The 16,485-nt window shown below is 37.5% G+C and overlaps 1 protein-coding gene across 2 annotated transcripts; it reads right to left on the bottom strand.

Moving 5' to 3' along the window:
* Positions 1-1,856: 1,856 nt before the first annotated feature.
* Positions 1,857-14,576, bottom strand: LOC113013361 (tumor necrosis factor receptor superfamily member 1A). 2 transcript variants are annotated; one of them, XM_080294835.1, is made up of 11 exons: positions 14,319-14,576; positions 12,392-12,488; positions 12,160-12,285; positions 11,350-11,475; positions 11,191-11,230; positions 9,421-9,494; positions 8,811-8,936; positions 8,453-8,599; positions 7,758-7,795; positions 7,432-7,540; positions 1,857-3,606 (listed from the first exon to the last, which is right to left on the bottom strand). In XM_080294835.1, exons 1-11 carry the CDS (start codon positions 14,331-14,333, stop codon positions 3,266-3,268), a joined length of 1,239 nt encoding a protein of 412 aa, XP_080150961.1. In that variant the 5' UTR covers positions 14,334-14,576; the 3' UTR covers positions 1,857-3,265. The 2 variants fall into 2 exon arrangements, with proteins under 2 accessions (XP_080150961.1, XP_080150962.1); XM_080294836.1 differs by lacking the exon at positions 8,811-8,936.
* Positions 14,577-16,485: the final 1,909 nt, after the last annotated feature.

Genomic DNA, 16,485 nt, shown 5'->3' with positions numbered 1-16,485 from the left:
TTGACAAAAGAAGAAAGACTTTATCTACTGCAAAGGGAACTGGTAAAATAAAATCGACTTGACTGGATTTGTACCAGTGGCTTTTATTGAGCCATTGTTAACCTACCTGTTACTGCGGCTTTTTTGACAACAACAGTATACTGAATCCCTCAAGACTTAAAAATGTCTTTAAAATTCTATTTCACGGGTAGCGTCAACTTATTGTCTTGAATTAGACGTCCCGACAAAAGAAAACTGTCCTCCATGTTTGTAATTCAATAGCTATCCAGGTCAACGCTCACAAAACAGAAGCTGCAGCGGAATTTTTTCAAGTGTGTAACAGGTGGCACTGAGACAGCATAATATATATTTATATAATAATAATAAGAAACCACACATACACAAACCACAAAAACCTTTTTGTCTCGACAAACTCCTCCAGGCTGTGTCGCGTCTCTTCTCAGGACGGGACGGTTTACGTCGCCAGCTGTTGTTTTTGAGAATCCGGGTCCGGTTGCCAATAGAAACCATTAACCCTCGTGCTTACTTGAAAACCACAGAAAACGTAGGAAGCCTGCAGCTTCCTTATTGGCGACACTGCGTAAAATTGTTGATAAAAATCTCCTGCTCCTTCACGCTAACTCGGCGTTAGCGCTTAAAGATATGCTGCTGGGAGCACGAAAAACGGTGCGAAAGGGGGGAAATATGTCATTTGGAAATACCTCCAAAGAGCCGTTCATTTTCCCACAGACATTTTAAGAGATTAAAAAAAAAAATGCTAAATCCGTCTTTAGTTAGCCTGTGCTGTAGCTGGTGCTCCCGGTGGTTAACTGTCTTTATTCGGTTCATTTATAGCACACAAAATGATTAAAAGAAAAGAAGAAATGACAAATCGAAAAGGTGTAGGTTGAAGCTACAGCGTATATAACACCTACCCATGATATAAAAGAAAAAGATCAAGACATAAGGAAAATTAAATTAACTTCATCTTTAACCTCTTATTAAAAAAAAAAAATTAAAGCCACCCCATGCCAAAAAGTGATTTTCTGTGTTTATATTGATAAATATAAACTGATAAAAAGGCAGTAGTCAAGAGGATTTACAAAGCCTTTATATATACATAAACTAAAGAAATGACCTGTTTTGCAAAGATCTTTATGACTGCTTTATTGTGCCTACTCTGTGTTCAACATTATCATCTGTCCAAAGTTTTTTTTGGACACTTAAAATATCTGCTGTGTTCAACTTCTTGCGGTTTCTACTGCCCACTTGGCCAAGTGTGATGTGAAAATCACATTTCTACCTTCAATAAATCTTTTCACCTGGTTAAATAAGTACAAAACCTTTACCTTGTAAAAGAAGTGTTTCTTACTCTGCATAGCTTGTTATATGACGTGATATCATTTGTGAGATATAGGTGACAGTAAAGGCCAACAAGTCATTTAGAGCAGTTTCAGTTCTGGTAATCTTTCATTTATTTATTTATTTATTTATTGAGAAATACTGGAAATCCCTTTTTTGGCAGGTGACACTGGTGTGGTTAAAAACATGGCAAACACATGGTGATGTGCAGCCTGACAGCATATCTACATGACAGCAGAAGAATAATGCTATAAATTTTGAAGCTGCATGTAAACACATAAAGTGAATGTGGTCCTGTAAGGGATCTGTTATTTTTCCATCCAGTAACTATGAACAATATAAGGCAGCTGTTCTTTGTGCTTTTAGCCCAAATTTGCAATTCATGGGTGTAATCCAACTCAAGAATAAAAGCTCTTCAAGTACTGTGCTCCTATTTTCTTTGTAGGTGGGGTGTGTGTGCGCTTACAAATGCACACCAGCTGCTGCGGTTCAAACATACAGTCCATACTCCCACCTTGTGGCCAAACATTTTATTCATGACATATACATATACAGGTGACATTTTGATTTGGGGTTTTACAGTAGCACGTTTTCATAACAGTGTACCACTAAAGACCACAATGAGATGAAAAACATTAAGATTTTCACTTTCAGTTTATTCTGCACCACACAAATATTCATACAAATGGATCATAAATAAAAAAAACAATTATACTTTAACCTGTAAAACATATACAAATATTTATATCTCAGGGAAAGTGGCCTACATTCCCATTAAAACTTTCTTAAATAAACATCTTAAATGGGAAAATCCAAGACCTTTACTGTCAATGAAGTATAATGACACACACACATAGACACACAAAAAAACCTCTCAAAGTGAGATACCCAAACACCACAAGTGAGAACCATCCGTTCAAATGGAATATGTGTGGTGAGGAAAAACCCAGCATGCTGAACACTGACACCATTTAGTTGCAGGAAACTGAAAAACTGACGTCCTTTGGGGATTTCAGTTTTCTTCCTTTGCGAGAGTGCACAATAACAATCAGTGGCTGAGTTGTTATACCAAACGAGGGAGACGTCTGCAAGCTGTGCTGCACAAACATCCCAGATGTGCACGGAGTGATCACGCACACGCACAGTTTAAAGATTCAGACTGAAAAAGTCTGTCCTTTGACAAGTCAAAAGGGGAAAAAACAGAGAAATCTCAAGCACAGACTTGTGGAGGTAAAACAATCACGTACACTACACTAAGGAAGTGCAACTTCCTTGCTTACCCTTTAAGCACAAACACCTCCCAATTATACATGTACATTGCAGTACTGCTGTAAAAACCGCAGCCTCCATTGCTGGCATTTAAGAGGCACCACACAAAAAACTGGAGGTTACATTGTTCTAAACAACTTTTGGCAGCAGCCATTAGTTAAGGGAAGGGGACTTCCCTCAGTATTTTTTTATTTATTTACTGTCTCCACCTACTGTAGGCTACAAGAATATTACGAGTGTGTTAAGAGGTGTTATGTGGTTCCTAAAAATGCTAATGATGCTCTTGAGGAAGTAACCTGATGTTCGAAACTGCATTTTGCACTGCTACGAATCCATTATTTCATGTGTTTACATTCAACATTTTAGGTTTCTGTCTTAACATGAAATAAGGGTCCACTTTTTTACATTCCAGTTTATCAGATGTTTTTATTTGGCTTTAATCTACGTCTGCATTACTCAGTACGGGATATTTACGACATTGTTCCAGGTTTCTAGGGTTGTACTATATGGCTACAGATCGTAATGTCCTTTCCAGCGAGTGTCTAATCTTTCACACCAGCGTCCATGGCTGAATAATTTATGTTTCCAGTCATGTTATAGATAGCATTACACTTGTGCCGCCAGGTACAGCCTCAGTTGTCCCACACTGCTCCATTCAAATGGCTGTGAGTGCCTGTCTCTGGTCAGGCGTCCACTGCAGCTGTTCCAGGCTTTCCTGGAGCATCTGTGCACAGCCGGATAATTCCATGTAGTGTAAGGCTGAGAAAATATCACTGAGTTTGGAGGAAGAGTGCTGGCTCCACAGCCTCAGCATCTGGTACTGCTTCTCCATGGAGCCGAGACTGAAACCAGTCTCCATCTCGACTCGTGCCATCTGCTGGTCAGTCACCTTAAGCAGACGCAAGAACTCCTTCCACCTATGCAAGGGCACCTCCTTGATGATCGCGTAGAGGACGATGGCCGGCCAGCGATCTGCGTGGTCATTTCGTCTGGCAACTGGAAGGAGAGAATAATTAACAGTCAGAGGACACAGGGCACTGAGCTGCTTGTTTTGCGTTAGTCTGAGGTTAAAATAATCTGTATTTATGTGAAATAGAGCATTTGCGCAGCAGTTCACCTCCTGTCTCAAACAAGTCAATTTTGCTGCTTCTAAGAGCTTCCTGTTTGTGACCACCCTGTTAGGATATCTGTGAGTCACTGTCGTCATCCATTTCCACGATTAGAGAAACTAATGTGAAATGATAAGCAGTGATAACAGCAAGTATTTTTTAATGTTTTTTTCCCCTTACACTGGACTCACTGGCAAAAACTTTGGTCATGTTTAAGATCAGCATTGTTACAGTGTGCCGTACTGTGCAAATGTCTTGAGCCATCCATCATGGCTCAATATTTTGCAAAGAAAATAGCAAAGAGGTGCAAATATCCACAGAAATGCATTAAATAAGAGCAAAACAGAGTTAATTTGTTCTAATGAGCTTGAAAGTCAAGATTTTGTGTGACCACCTATATTATCTAACACAGCCTGAACTCTCTTAGGTATGCTTTACTGCACTTTCCTTAACTAGTCTTTGGGAATAGTTCCCCAGGCTTCTTGGAGCACATTCAAAGCTTTTCATTGGCTGCTTTTCATTCCGTTCTCTGTCACTGCTTCAATAACTTTGATGTTCAGGCTCTAGGAAAGCCGATCCATGACCGATAGCCTTCTACTACGTGTTTTTCTATCCAGTATGCCTTTATTGCACTAACAGCGTGTTAAGCTGCGTGGACAACAACTGAAAAAAAAACAATTTTTTTGCTACGTTTTTTTTTTGTCTCTAATGTGTTAACACAACACTGATTCATTCCTTGAGTGAGGTGTCTTTTTTATGCTTGAGTTAGTCATAGGTCAGTGTGAAGTGGCAAAATAAACGAACCAAAAAAAATCGTCGGAAAATGATCAGAGTGAGAATGAGTGAAAAAGCAGCCAATGGCCAAAGACAGAACTTTGAAAGACCTTCAGAAAGCCTGAAGAACTACTGGTCAAGACTGCTTTAAAAGTCTGGCTCCTTGGAAGCAAGTATATAAAGAAATTAGGCATAATTCAAGACTTTAACTGATGATTTGCATATACTGACTCTAATAGAAAGCTTTTTTTAATGATTCAGTGTACACCTTGTAACAGTCACAATTGTGTGGTGTCTCTTTAAGACAATTTAAGTTAATGTTTAGTGATGTCACAAGTATGCGTCACTGCTCTCTGTAGAGTGTGGGAGAAACGTGCTTGCGCATGGATGTGGACTGACATGGACCTCATATATTTACCTTCCTAATTCAAAGTAATGTCACAGGTTGTAGGAACACTGTGTTTCATGTATGACAAGGCAGCAGCTGTTCAACCTTGTAAGGTAGGTGATGTGTGTGTCAATTAAAGGACACCACTGTGGAATTCCCAGTACCAGTGTGGTTGTGAGTTTTTGACTATCCTGAGTGTTTTCTGCCGCCTCCTCTCAACCACTGAATACAACCCACGTTATAACCTCCAACCAGCATTATGGTATATTCTGAAAAACTAATTAATTAATAAAGTAATTACTAATTAAGTAATTCAGAAGATATACAGAGAAATTTGACCACATTATATCAGCACTGGTCTGCTAAGTGGAAAAGCTTTCTCACTTTGTAATAACAGGACAACAACAGTCAAGAGACGTAATGATACAGAATACACAACGCAAATAAAAGTCCCATCTCAAGCTTATGAAGAGGAGAACAGAGCATAATCCTCACCCCAGTTCAAACAGCACAAAACTAAAAACAGGTTTTGATCTTAGCCGTGAATGCCAACAACAACATGACCTCACTAATAACTGCAGTTGTATTTAAAGCACACCTACAGGCTTGAAAGGCTTACATTGAATATCAGGAGTTTACCATATGACACAGTTAACAGGCACATGTGTTCACTATCTGACTTGCCATTTGACTTAATGTCACATTGCTGACTGATGCGAACGAGTAAGAACGCTGTATTTCCTAGTTTCCACCTCCACAGATGTGGTTCTGATAAACACTATGGTGAACAAGAAGAGATGAAAAAGTAAAAACAACAGCACTTATAGATAGTATACCGCGCTTCTATCAGATGGAAGAAACTGCAACAGCAACATTTTTTAATTTTACTAATATAATTCAATTAAACAATTTAGCAGTAGCAAAATAGCGCTTCCTTTTAACAACACAAGCAGACAAGCAGGTATTTGAAGGGGTAGCTATTCTCCTTAACGCTTTAGAAATATTGCTCGTTTAATGTTGATGTTGATATTTTTAGTTTTTTAAAGTGTATGTCTTTTTCATTCATTGTAAAACAACTGAGAAATTTCCCCTGGTTTTATTCATCATACACTATAATCGTGGTATCATTATGTTTTGAAGGTAATCTGCTTGGATCACACTTTATCTGAAAGCATTTGTTAAATTGTGAAACAATGAAATTGAAAAAAAAAAGTATGCCAAATGCCACTTTTTCTGGCTATGACCTACTGTCTACCACCTATTTAGGTGCGTCATAAAAACATGTGTCACTGATCATAAATGCTAATAACTTTACTGGAAAACTCAATGCTGAACACTTCCTCTTCTACAACTTTTCTCGCAGTTTTCACATCACTTATCTCAAACATTTACAGCCAAGCCCATCACACCCTCCAGCATTCAATACCTAAGTCTCACTTCGGATGAAGTCCACAGTCATTTAAATGAGGGGAGAAAGTTGAAGCGCTACGAACAATAGGTTTCACCTCCTCTCTAAATTAACACATTTCTTAAGTAATTCAGTGCAGCAGCATGCACCATCTCTACTGCTCACCACAGAAATAAAAAAAATCACACTGTGGTGTAGAAGCAAATTCTTAAGCAACTACATTATTTACCCAGCTTGTGCTGATTGGCCTGTTTTAAACTCCTAAGTGACCAAAAGATAACTCAGCCTTATAGTGTGTACTGTATAGAACTCATTTTGACTTGTCCTGAAGGACGTGATGCAATGACCCTAATCTTCTATCCTTCTATCTAAATCTATATCAATATCTCTCTCTATATATATATATATCTATATGTATATAGGGAAAGAGAGAGATGTTTTTTTCCTGCCTACTTAAAGGATATAATATATACAGAAATGTATAAATGTTGAAAGTTGTTTATCCTTTTATGAGTCATATTGTCTCTGAAAATATGGCAAAAGCTTCCTTTGCACTTCATGTGTAAAAATATCTATAACACCACTGAGTTTCATTTGGTATGTGGTGTTCTTCTTAGCTGATAATCCCATGATTCTAGTAACAAAACTAGTATTTTCTGGGATCGTAGTAGTAGAAGTAGTAGCAGAAGAAATTATTTCCTGCTAAAATGTTGCAGATAAAGTCACATTTATCAGTTTTATATTGCCAGTTATGTCTTAAACCATAAATGGTTACATTTACCCTAAAGTGCAATACAATGGAAGCCTGTGCTGAAGGGCAGAGAAGGATTTCGTCTGTGAATATTTAATACCAAATGACAGAAAAAGAAATGCAGACTGTTTGATTGTTGGCTGTTCTCGAATTTGAGGTTTTTTATCCTTCTTCACTGAACTCCTATTAAAAGTAAGGAATATTTTAATCACTCCTTACATTGGGAATGAGGAAATGACTTTTGAGACTAAAATAAACTTTTCCGAGAATTCTGCAGGGGGTGTTTTTGTTTTGTTTTTTTAATTAGAAATCATCAACACATAATTAACAAAGTCCAGTATTTTGCATGTCGTGCATGTTAGCAAGAGATCAAATACTCAGATAGTCTTACCTATCTGGCCATTGACTGGCACGAGAGTGTTGATGTGGGTTGGATGTTCTGACATGGCTGGACTCTGATTGAGAGTCAACATGGGAGTTTCCTCAGAGAATGTAAGCGTCTTGAAAGAACAAACAAGACAGCATGAGTACAAACTTTGAAGTGCATGACAGGGATGACCAAAACTTTCTGCCTTTCTTGTGTGCTAATTATAAGCTAATGAGCTAATTATCTTGATGAACTATGTACAAGAAATTCTCACTGTGCACCTACAGTAAGTGTTCCTGCCTAGATTGCTATCTTTAAAGAAAACGAAGTGCATGAAACTGAGCACAAACCAGTGTGGTCGGGTTACTGCCTTGATGACTGGGTTGTTCTGTTAAAAAGGAAAGGAGATATTATCATTGAGTTTCCTGTCTGTTAGTCAAGACATGTTCAGTCACTAAGGCACATTTTTAAAACAGAACAAAATATGGATATTCTTCTATTTAATGCACAACTGGACAGTACATTTCACATTGTGAGGAGTAACATGAGAAAATTTGTCCTTGGTTGCGATGTGTCATAGTATCTTAACTTCCCAGAGGTCAAGTAATGTAAAGTGTAGTACTTTACATATTAGTACTTTACATGTAGTACTTTACATAACTTTGATATTAGCCATATGAAAACTACATGAATGTCCCCAGTCAATATCTACCGAACCGCTAAGTGCCTGTACTGTTTACTCTGTGTACTGTATATTAATGCTCAGTGGTAGTTGTAGAAATACTCTGATGAATAAAAGTGATTGTTCAATTCAAAGCACTTGAAAAATAGTAAAACCCTGCACTGAACAAAATACAATTAGGCAATAGAAAAAAAGGACTGACAAAAGTAACAAAAGTAACATTTAACCTTAAGGGTCAAATTTGTGCCATTACGTTTTAAAGAAGATAAAGTTACACAAATCTCATATGAAATGCAAACACTTCAAATGTGTACTTAAATACAACGCACAGGTACTTTGTTGGATTTATTTACTGCAGATTACCGTTCTTGGAGACTTCAGCCTCTTTCCTCCTCCTCCAGCAAAAACTGTCTTTGTGTTTGAATATCTTCATGGTGCAGATCAGCAGGAACCATGAGAGCAACACAAAGCTAATCACGAGAATCGCAAGAAAAATTCCTGCATTCCCCGCTGTGGACACAAAGACACACTCCACATCAATAAGTTCTGACGTAAGCATATTATGTCTTTATCCTCCATGTAAATTGGATAACAATCAGAGGCTGCTAAACCTGATAAAATGTCCTTAGCAAGTGTGATACGTTATAAAACTAAACTACAAAACCAAGGGCAGTAAGTTAATGTATCAAATGTGTTGTCAAAATATAAAATGAGCACTAACGGTTACGTGGAATTTCTGTTATATAAGGATCTGATGGATTCGTGAAAGCCTTGGATGTTGAAACAAGAGCTTTGTTTGGAAAGGGAGTTGAAGTTGAGGCTGGTGTAACAGTTGTAGACATCAATCCTGTCGTACGATTAAAAAAAAGAAGCAAGTTTGGAATTACTTCTCAACATTAGTGGGTTATATAATGTGATGTAATCTTCTGGTATACATGGATAGACAATACAATGCGTTTGCATTAACATACTTTAAGAAAAATAAAATTTTAAACTTTATTATTTATTATTCTTGGTGCTGGTGCATTTAGTAATCTGGCTCCGAGAGCCTCAGTTGTGTTTTTTAAGTAGTTGCAGATCAAATCTGAAGTACGGTCAGGAGGAATTTTTTCCATTCTTCTAAATAGAGCTGCTTTAGCTCAGCAATATTTTTGGGGATGTGTGGATCAAAAAGCTTGAAAAGCAAACCCACAGTATCACATCTTGTTTTCAAATCTCCTTTTCCTAAAGATCTACTTGAATGCTTAGGGCTCATTGTTTTTGCTGGCTCTCCTAACCTTCAGAAGAAGTCAGTCAGACAAAATGACATACATAATTAAAGATTCACTTACTTTTGTTTGCCACTGTGGTTGGAGACACAACTGGAGTTGTAGATGGATTTGTCGAAGCTGCAGTATTCGTTGGCCTATAACATAAAAAAACAGTATAGAAATCAACTGACAACACATATTTATCCTGACATTAAAAGCTAATGAAGCACCAACACAGGCAGTTATTTCTCCTGTCGTGTGTAAAAATGCATTCCAACATTAATCTGAGGTCCAGATTCAGACTGCATAATTCAAATGAATATATCTGCAAAAGTCAGTCTGTTAGTTTAAGTTCTCCTCTGTGTGCTTGCTTGCAGTGACTTATAGAGAGACTAAAAAAAACTAATCAAAGATTTTTCCATTGAAGGTTGACGTTTTCTAGCAGCATTGGAAAAACATTCAAACATTTTGCAACTAGGATGATCAGACCCCAGTTTGAGGAAAGCAATAATTTTTGTGTGTGACTCCGTGGGGACATGTTAGCAATGTTTTGAGGTAGTCAGAAATTTTCATTACCAATAACAGGTTACCAGATTTTAGTTTATTATGTAGAGGCCAAATTAATGACATTTAAAAGTAACTTTTCCAACGTTTACAAGTAAATGTAAGAATAAAGGGAAGACGAAGCTATGTTCTTATCATGTACTCCTTATATGATCCCATATTTCTCTTTATGTTATTTGTTCTGTCTGTTTGCATTTCAGTAGTAGGGATGAACGTTGATTTTTGAGTGGTTTTTTTTAGCTGACAATTCTATCATTGTCAGCTAATTGTCACTTCATGCTATATTTTTCCTAGTACGAACCTGAAGCATAATTATATCCAAAGAGGCAAAAACGCAAAGTGAAATAAACTTCCCTTTATTTTCTTTGTGGTTGTTTCAGTCTTTTCCACTAAAAGTCAGATGCCTTGTGACTTTTTGGTGGTGTCTTTCCCTGATGGGAGTAGCATTAGAAATTGAAAAATATTAAAAAGCCTTTCCTCTGTTTTTCACACAAGCTTAGTGAAAGCCAGACTTTTGCAAATCCTTTGCACTTGCACTTTCACTCAGTGCAAATGCAAATCCTGCAGAGTCAATCAATATGTGGGACATCGGGGACAAAGGACGGTCCCACATAATAAGAGACATCTTGTGACTCAATTTGTATCCTTAAAAAAGACATTATGGTACAGTGATCAGAAGAAATGGTTATAGAAATGTAAAGGTGGATGTCCAGGGGATCTGTCTATTCTTTAATACAAATGTGTAAAACTGGAAAACAGTGCTTGAAAAGCAACTCTAACCTGCCTATTATCAGGACTTTTGTCATCTGCAGGCATGTTATTTAGCACAGGTAGTCAAGGCCTCAGTCAAACCACAGGAAATATGGGAGGGGGAGAGAAATTTGTAACCATGTTTCCTCCATTCTAACAAAAAGACAACACGTCCCCTGCTGAAATCAGGCCATGTTTAACTCAACCACAAACATATTGTAGATCACATTTTAGTTAGCACTGACAAATAGTTGCCATTTATCTAGAGTAAGTTAGTGGCCCTCTAAACGTCACCAGAAGTTGATACACATTAAATGAACAAACATCACTGAACAAACACTGCAATTTTGGTGCATACCTGTAGACTGTATTCACATACAATACAGCGTAAGCTATCACCACAGTAAGTATATGTATTTTATATCATTGGCGCTTTCATTTGCAGTTCTGTGTTCTTGTCAGTCTGTCGCGAACAAAATTTAAGCACACTGTCTATGTTTTTTTGTTTATTTTCTGTTACATTGTAAAGTCTTCTACCTCCGGGGGTGTGGGCACTTCGTGTAGTAGTCAGCATTCCCTGAAAGGAACATAAGAGTAACTGTGAATGTAGGAATTTAAAGTGAGATTGTTATTATATTAGAAAATGGCTGCAGTGAATATCAGTCTAATGCTTTAAAATCCTTTGAGGTTACTTACGTGGGCAGTGCGGGCAGGAACATATTGAACATTGCCGTGGATAAGATCCTGAATTGTAGTATCCCTCCATGCAGCCACACACTGTGCTCCTGTTAAAGGTGCAGGGCTCTATTACCACCTCATCATCTGGGGGAAAAGCAAAATACAGTGTTTCCATCTCAGTCCAAATAACTGAAAAACGCAGTCCTGATAAGGCCATGGGACCACATGTTGTTTTCTACTGTCACATTCTTTTCATCAATTAGCACATGAAATGATTTTTCCAAGTTCTGCTTCAATATTTTATGTGAAACTCAGTTGAAATGTAAACAGAAGGAATCAATATGTTAACGGCACGCTCAAACTGGTACGCACACAAATTCACGTGTTGTTGTTACAGTGCAAGTCTCCATGTAAAGTGAATACTCAAACTGGCACTGATGTTATTAGTGACATACAGTTACTATTATATTAGGATTTCCCACACTAAATATTTATTTCATTCCACTGCATCAAACTGGTTTAACAGAAATATTAGATCATTATAATTTGCTCATCATTAAAAGAGATCTTACATGCAGCGAAGAATAGCATTGTCTTTTATATGACCAAATAAACAGAAAACACCAGTCTACTGTTTTATTTTAGTCCACGTTTCTCTCTGTGGTTTTCCAGTGAAGGTGCCATCTTCACATGTTTTATATATTGAAATAACCAGAAAATATCCATCTGCTTTATTCTAGTCTAATTTGTACTTGAACGCTCCTTAAACTTTATCACACAAGCTGACAGTATGTGTAGCAGCAAACTGAAAATGAGCAGGATACTTACGATTACATGAGTCACACCTACGACATTTCTCTACGAAGTTTTCTACCTCCGTGAATGTGCCATGCTCACATTTCTTGCATTTGTACTTTTTAACTTGATCATCACAATCACCAACTTTATGATATCCTGGGGAAGACAGAGAGAAAGAGAAAGGTAACGAGTTAATGTGATATTTCCACAATGACTTCACGAAGGACAATAATTGTCAATAATAATCCTATGTATATCTTACCAGCTGGGCATAAATTGTAGCACGAATCATTAGTTTGTTCGATCCCCTCAGTTTGACTCTGTCCACAGGAAGTCAGTGCAAGCATCAGTGGGAAGACCTGAAACAAAAAAAATGAGGTCTGAAGATCTGAGGTGTTAAATGAGGGTTAAGGTGCTTGTGTGTGAGCAGGATTGACAGAAAGAGTAAAAATAATTGACTCTCATCAAGTCACTGGAGAGGAAAAACTTTTTAATTTGCATATATCATCAAAGAGGAACATGTTCATTGAAAATGTAAATGTTCCACTGCCATTAAAGGTTCAACACATTTTCTGAACTCTAGCATGCACATCGTGCAGCAGACAGTTGTTGTTCTACCAAAGCAGAATGACAGAAAAAAATATGCCAAGCAGATCAGTGGAGACTTGGTCCATTTTGAAGACAGAACGGAAAACATGTCAGAGTATTTGGACCATCCTCCACCCAGAGCCAATGAACTAAGACTCTTCTTGACCATCAGAGTTCTCACATACATGACGCATATTGCAAACCTCAGTCCAAAAACATCCTCATTTTCAAAACTTCCCCAATACATACTGATGAGATATGAACCTGATTGATTAATAACACTACTGTTAAATGTATAAGTAATGTTCGCACACGTCTGCAGTAGGTGAATATCCAAGCAGCTGTAGCTGTACTGCATGTTAAAATCTCTCTCTCTCTCTCTCTCTCTCTCTCTCTCTCTCTCTCTATATATATATATATATATATATATATATATATATATATATATATATATATATATATATATATATATACACACACACCACTGAGTGAAAAAAAATATTCTCTCTACAAACGTCCGACACAAAGGTCAAATATTTCTGACTCGTAGGTGAGTGAGAAAAGTTCAGAAGAGGAAATCATCATATAAATAATATAATACAACCCTGCCCCACAGATTTGGCCCCACAGAAAAGAGATAAGTTGGAAAACTGTTGAGCGATAGGAAATGACAGGTCAGGGAGCCCAGTGCTACCAGCTTACCGGACTATTCTTCCAGTTTTACACACTGTGGGCTTCTTCATCTTCCTTTTCCTAAACCCCAAAACACTTATATTTATGGATGCTGGCTGCCCAATGATAACACATAAAACAAAGGGAATCCTTCTGCTAACTTTTCCCCTACATCTGTGATTATTTAGATCCCTGAAATATAGCTTGCAGTATTGTTAAAAGTTCTTCATCTGTGACTCTCCTCTCATTGTTGTGAGTTATTGTCTATTTTCAATTGAGTGATTTCAGTCTCTCAAAGGTAAACCTTAAGAAACCTATTGGCCGTTGTCTTTACATTTATTATTTATTTATTTATTTATTTATTATGACAAGAACCTTGCGATCTTTAAGGTGGGTAAATGTGAATAATGCAAAAAGAGAAAGTAAATAATCATTAGATACAGCTCATGTAAAAGTATCAAGTTATTAAACGTCACGGTCTCACTGCACCCAGAGCTGCAAGACCACAAAAGATAATCCCAGTAATCTACAGAACGTCTTCCCTTCATTCATCCACATACAACTACATGTCACTACAGCCTTAACGATTTTGCAGCAACTAACGTACACACGCTACATATGGAGCTCTTATTGCAAACAATAAAAACAGAAGCCACAACAGTGAGGATGTACACTAGCTGTAGTCATGGCAGCAATGAGATTTACGGCCACTCAAGAATATACGCAGGAAAATATTACAAATAATCATAAATATTTGTCTTGCAGTCATTAAGACATAACGTTTGCTTCCTCTAATCCAAACATAATCTTTTCTGATAGTTCCCATCACAATGAATAATGAAAATCCACTCAGAGGAAACTGCATTAAAGCACCCTTGAAATTAAACACGCAGATGATCCAGATCAAACCTATGAACAGAATTACTTACCAAGACAAAGTTCATTTTGGGAGAGCAGGCAGTGTGGAAGTTAAACAACCAACTTATGCTGAAATTCACTCATTTGAAAGCAAAACAATGTCGTTTTCAGCAGCAGGACGAGGCACTCTGACTGAGCTGAGGTGTAGATTTCCTTTAAAGCTGACTCAAATTAACGGTTTTAGGAAGGCTTTGTTTGTGCGAGTGTGTGTGTGTGAGAGTGTGTTTGTGGGTCAGGGCTTTCAGTTCTTTGGAGTGTTCAGAGAAGTGTTGCGAGAAACAGGAAACAAAGTCAGATGTAACCACCCACCCCTTACAGACACACGCATACGCACATAGTGACAGTGTAATTCCACTGAATCTCAGTGATAATGATGTGGTTCAGACAAAAGCCCTGGTGACATACATGGGGATATTTCACAAGCTGGACAGTGTGGTTAGATCTGATGGTGGTGCGGAGTGGGGCATGTAAGAGGAGGTGTTGTACACCGTGAAGGTGTTGGCCATGTTACCGGCTCTAAAGCAACCTACTTTTCATTCAAACTTCAAAAGAAGAGAGAAAAAAGAAGGATGGTACCACAATGAGAATCAAACAAATGTGGTTAACTCAGTTGTTTATCATATCAGAGGAGAGAATATTGACTCTTCCTCTTTTAATCCGACATATAAATCTACACCAGTCACATTTTATTGGTTCACAAATTCTGTTCAGCGTGTGTTTTGACAATTTAACTGAACGCCACACTTATGTAAAGGACTGAAAAAATACACCAAAAAAGAAGTATACAGGTTTAAAAATAGAATTTATAATCCAAAGGAATACATTGTTCATATGGCATGGAGTGCTGACTAAGACTTCAGTGTAAATCAAAAAACACAGCCAAGCCTTTTTCAAGTTTGAGAAAGAGCAATGCAATATGCAATAAATAAAATAATGCTTTCCAAAATAAATCCAGGAACTATCAGTGCATCAGGCATTTGGCTTCCTGCTGTAGACACAAAGACACACTGATGTAAGGATGCTACATTCAAAAAGGGGGAAATTTGAGACTTACAAAAATATCCAAAAACATCCATCTCTTTTATAATGTGTCAATACATTTGATCTAATGAGTCATAAAGCGCTGAGGTGGGAGTTAAAAAAGACTACATGAGCAGTAATAACGTCCAGTGGTTTTTAACTCACTAATAGTCATACGAAACTCGATTAATCTGAAGATCTGAAGCATTCATCAAAGCTTTTGATGTTGAAGCTGGAGCTACAGTTGGAGCATCCATCCACCTATCCATGTACTGCACAAACCCACAGGTACATGGATAGACGGATGGATGCCTAGGTGTTGTCAACCTAGTCGAGAGACTTGTTGGACCAGTAACAGAAAGAGAAAGCCAGCAAACATTGTGTAATAATGCGATCTGACTACATTATACTCTTTTCTGTATTTATTGAACACACTGATTTATCATTCAAGATGCTGGTTGATAATATTCTTTGCCAGCAGGACATTTTAATCATTTCCAGGTCAGATCTGCACTCTGAATTTGGATCCTTCTTTCATGAAGATCGGCTTTAGCTCAGCAACAATCTTGGGATGTGTGGTGCTAAAAGGCTCTTAAAGTTAATCCTCAGCATCACAATGTTTTTTAAGTATCCTTCATTGTACAATTTATATTTGAATGATTAAGATCCATTTTCTTTCATCTTACCTGCTTTCTACCAAATGTCAGAAATCCCACTTAGACACTCTCCAAGTTCTCCCCAGTGATGGCAGCAACAAGTACTGTTAATGTCTGAATAACATATTCACTATAGAGAAGAACAATGCAATGGGTTGTTTTTTTTTTTTGTTAATCCATAAAATAAATGATGTTTTGTAATTGTAACTTAGATAAAGATTTGGCCATGCTTTAAGAGAAACTGTACAGCTGTGGATAGATATGTAAATGATGCGTTAGCACATTTCCTCCTGAATTCTGGTTCAATCTGGTTCAATCTGATATGCTGTCCTATAAATAAGGAAAGAGACTGGTATTGTCAACACAGGAAGCTGATGGCATATCTCAAAAGGTGTTAAGAGATAGCAAAGCCCTGATATGAAGACTCGAATGGTTACTGCTCCTAGAATGGAGCGTCCTCCGAGATGCAGAGGAAGCAGAAGATCCGGGGAGCCTGTTTACT

The sequence above is a fragment of the Astatotilapia calliptera genome, chromosome 20 (genome assembly GCF_964374335.1).
Source record: "Astatotilapia calliptera chromosome 20, fAstCal68.1, whole genome shotgun sequence".
Taxonomy (NCBI): domain Eukaryota; kingdom Metazoa; phylum Chordata; class Actinopteri; order Cichliformes; family Cichlidae; genus Astatotilapia; species Astatotilapia calliptera.
This window is presented reverse-complemented; position numbering and strand designations above follow the sequence as displayed.

What these genes read in the sequence shown, in the direction of transcription:
- LOC113013361 (XM_080294835.1), bottom strand. An exon ending in TTCCTGCCCGCACTGCCCAC is followed by an intron (nt 11,231 to 11,349) that starts GTAAGTAACCTC and finishes TGTTCCTTTCAG; the next exon opens with GGAATGCTGACTACTACACG. An exon ending in GGCTGAAGTCTCCAAGAACG is followed by an intron (nt 7,796 to 8,452) that starts GTAATCTGCAGT and finishes CCTTTTTAACAG; the next exon opens with AACAACCCAGTCATCAAGGC.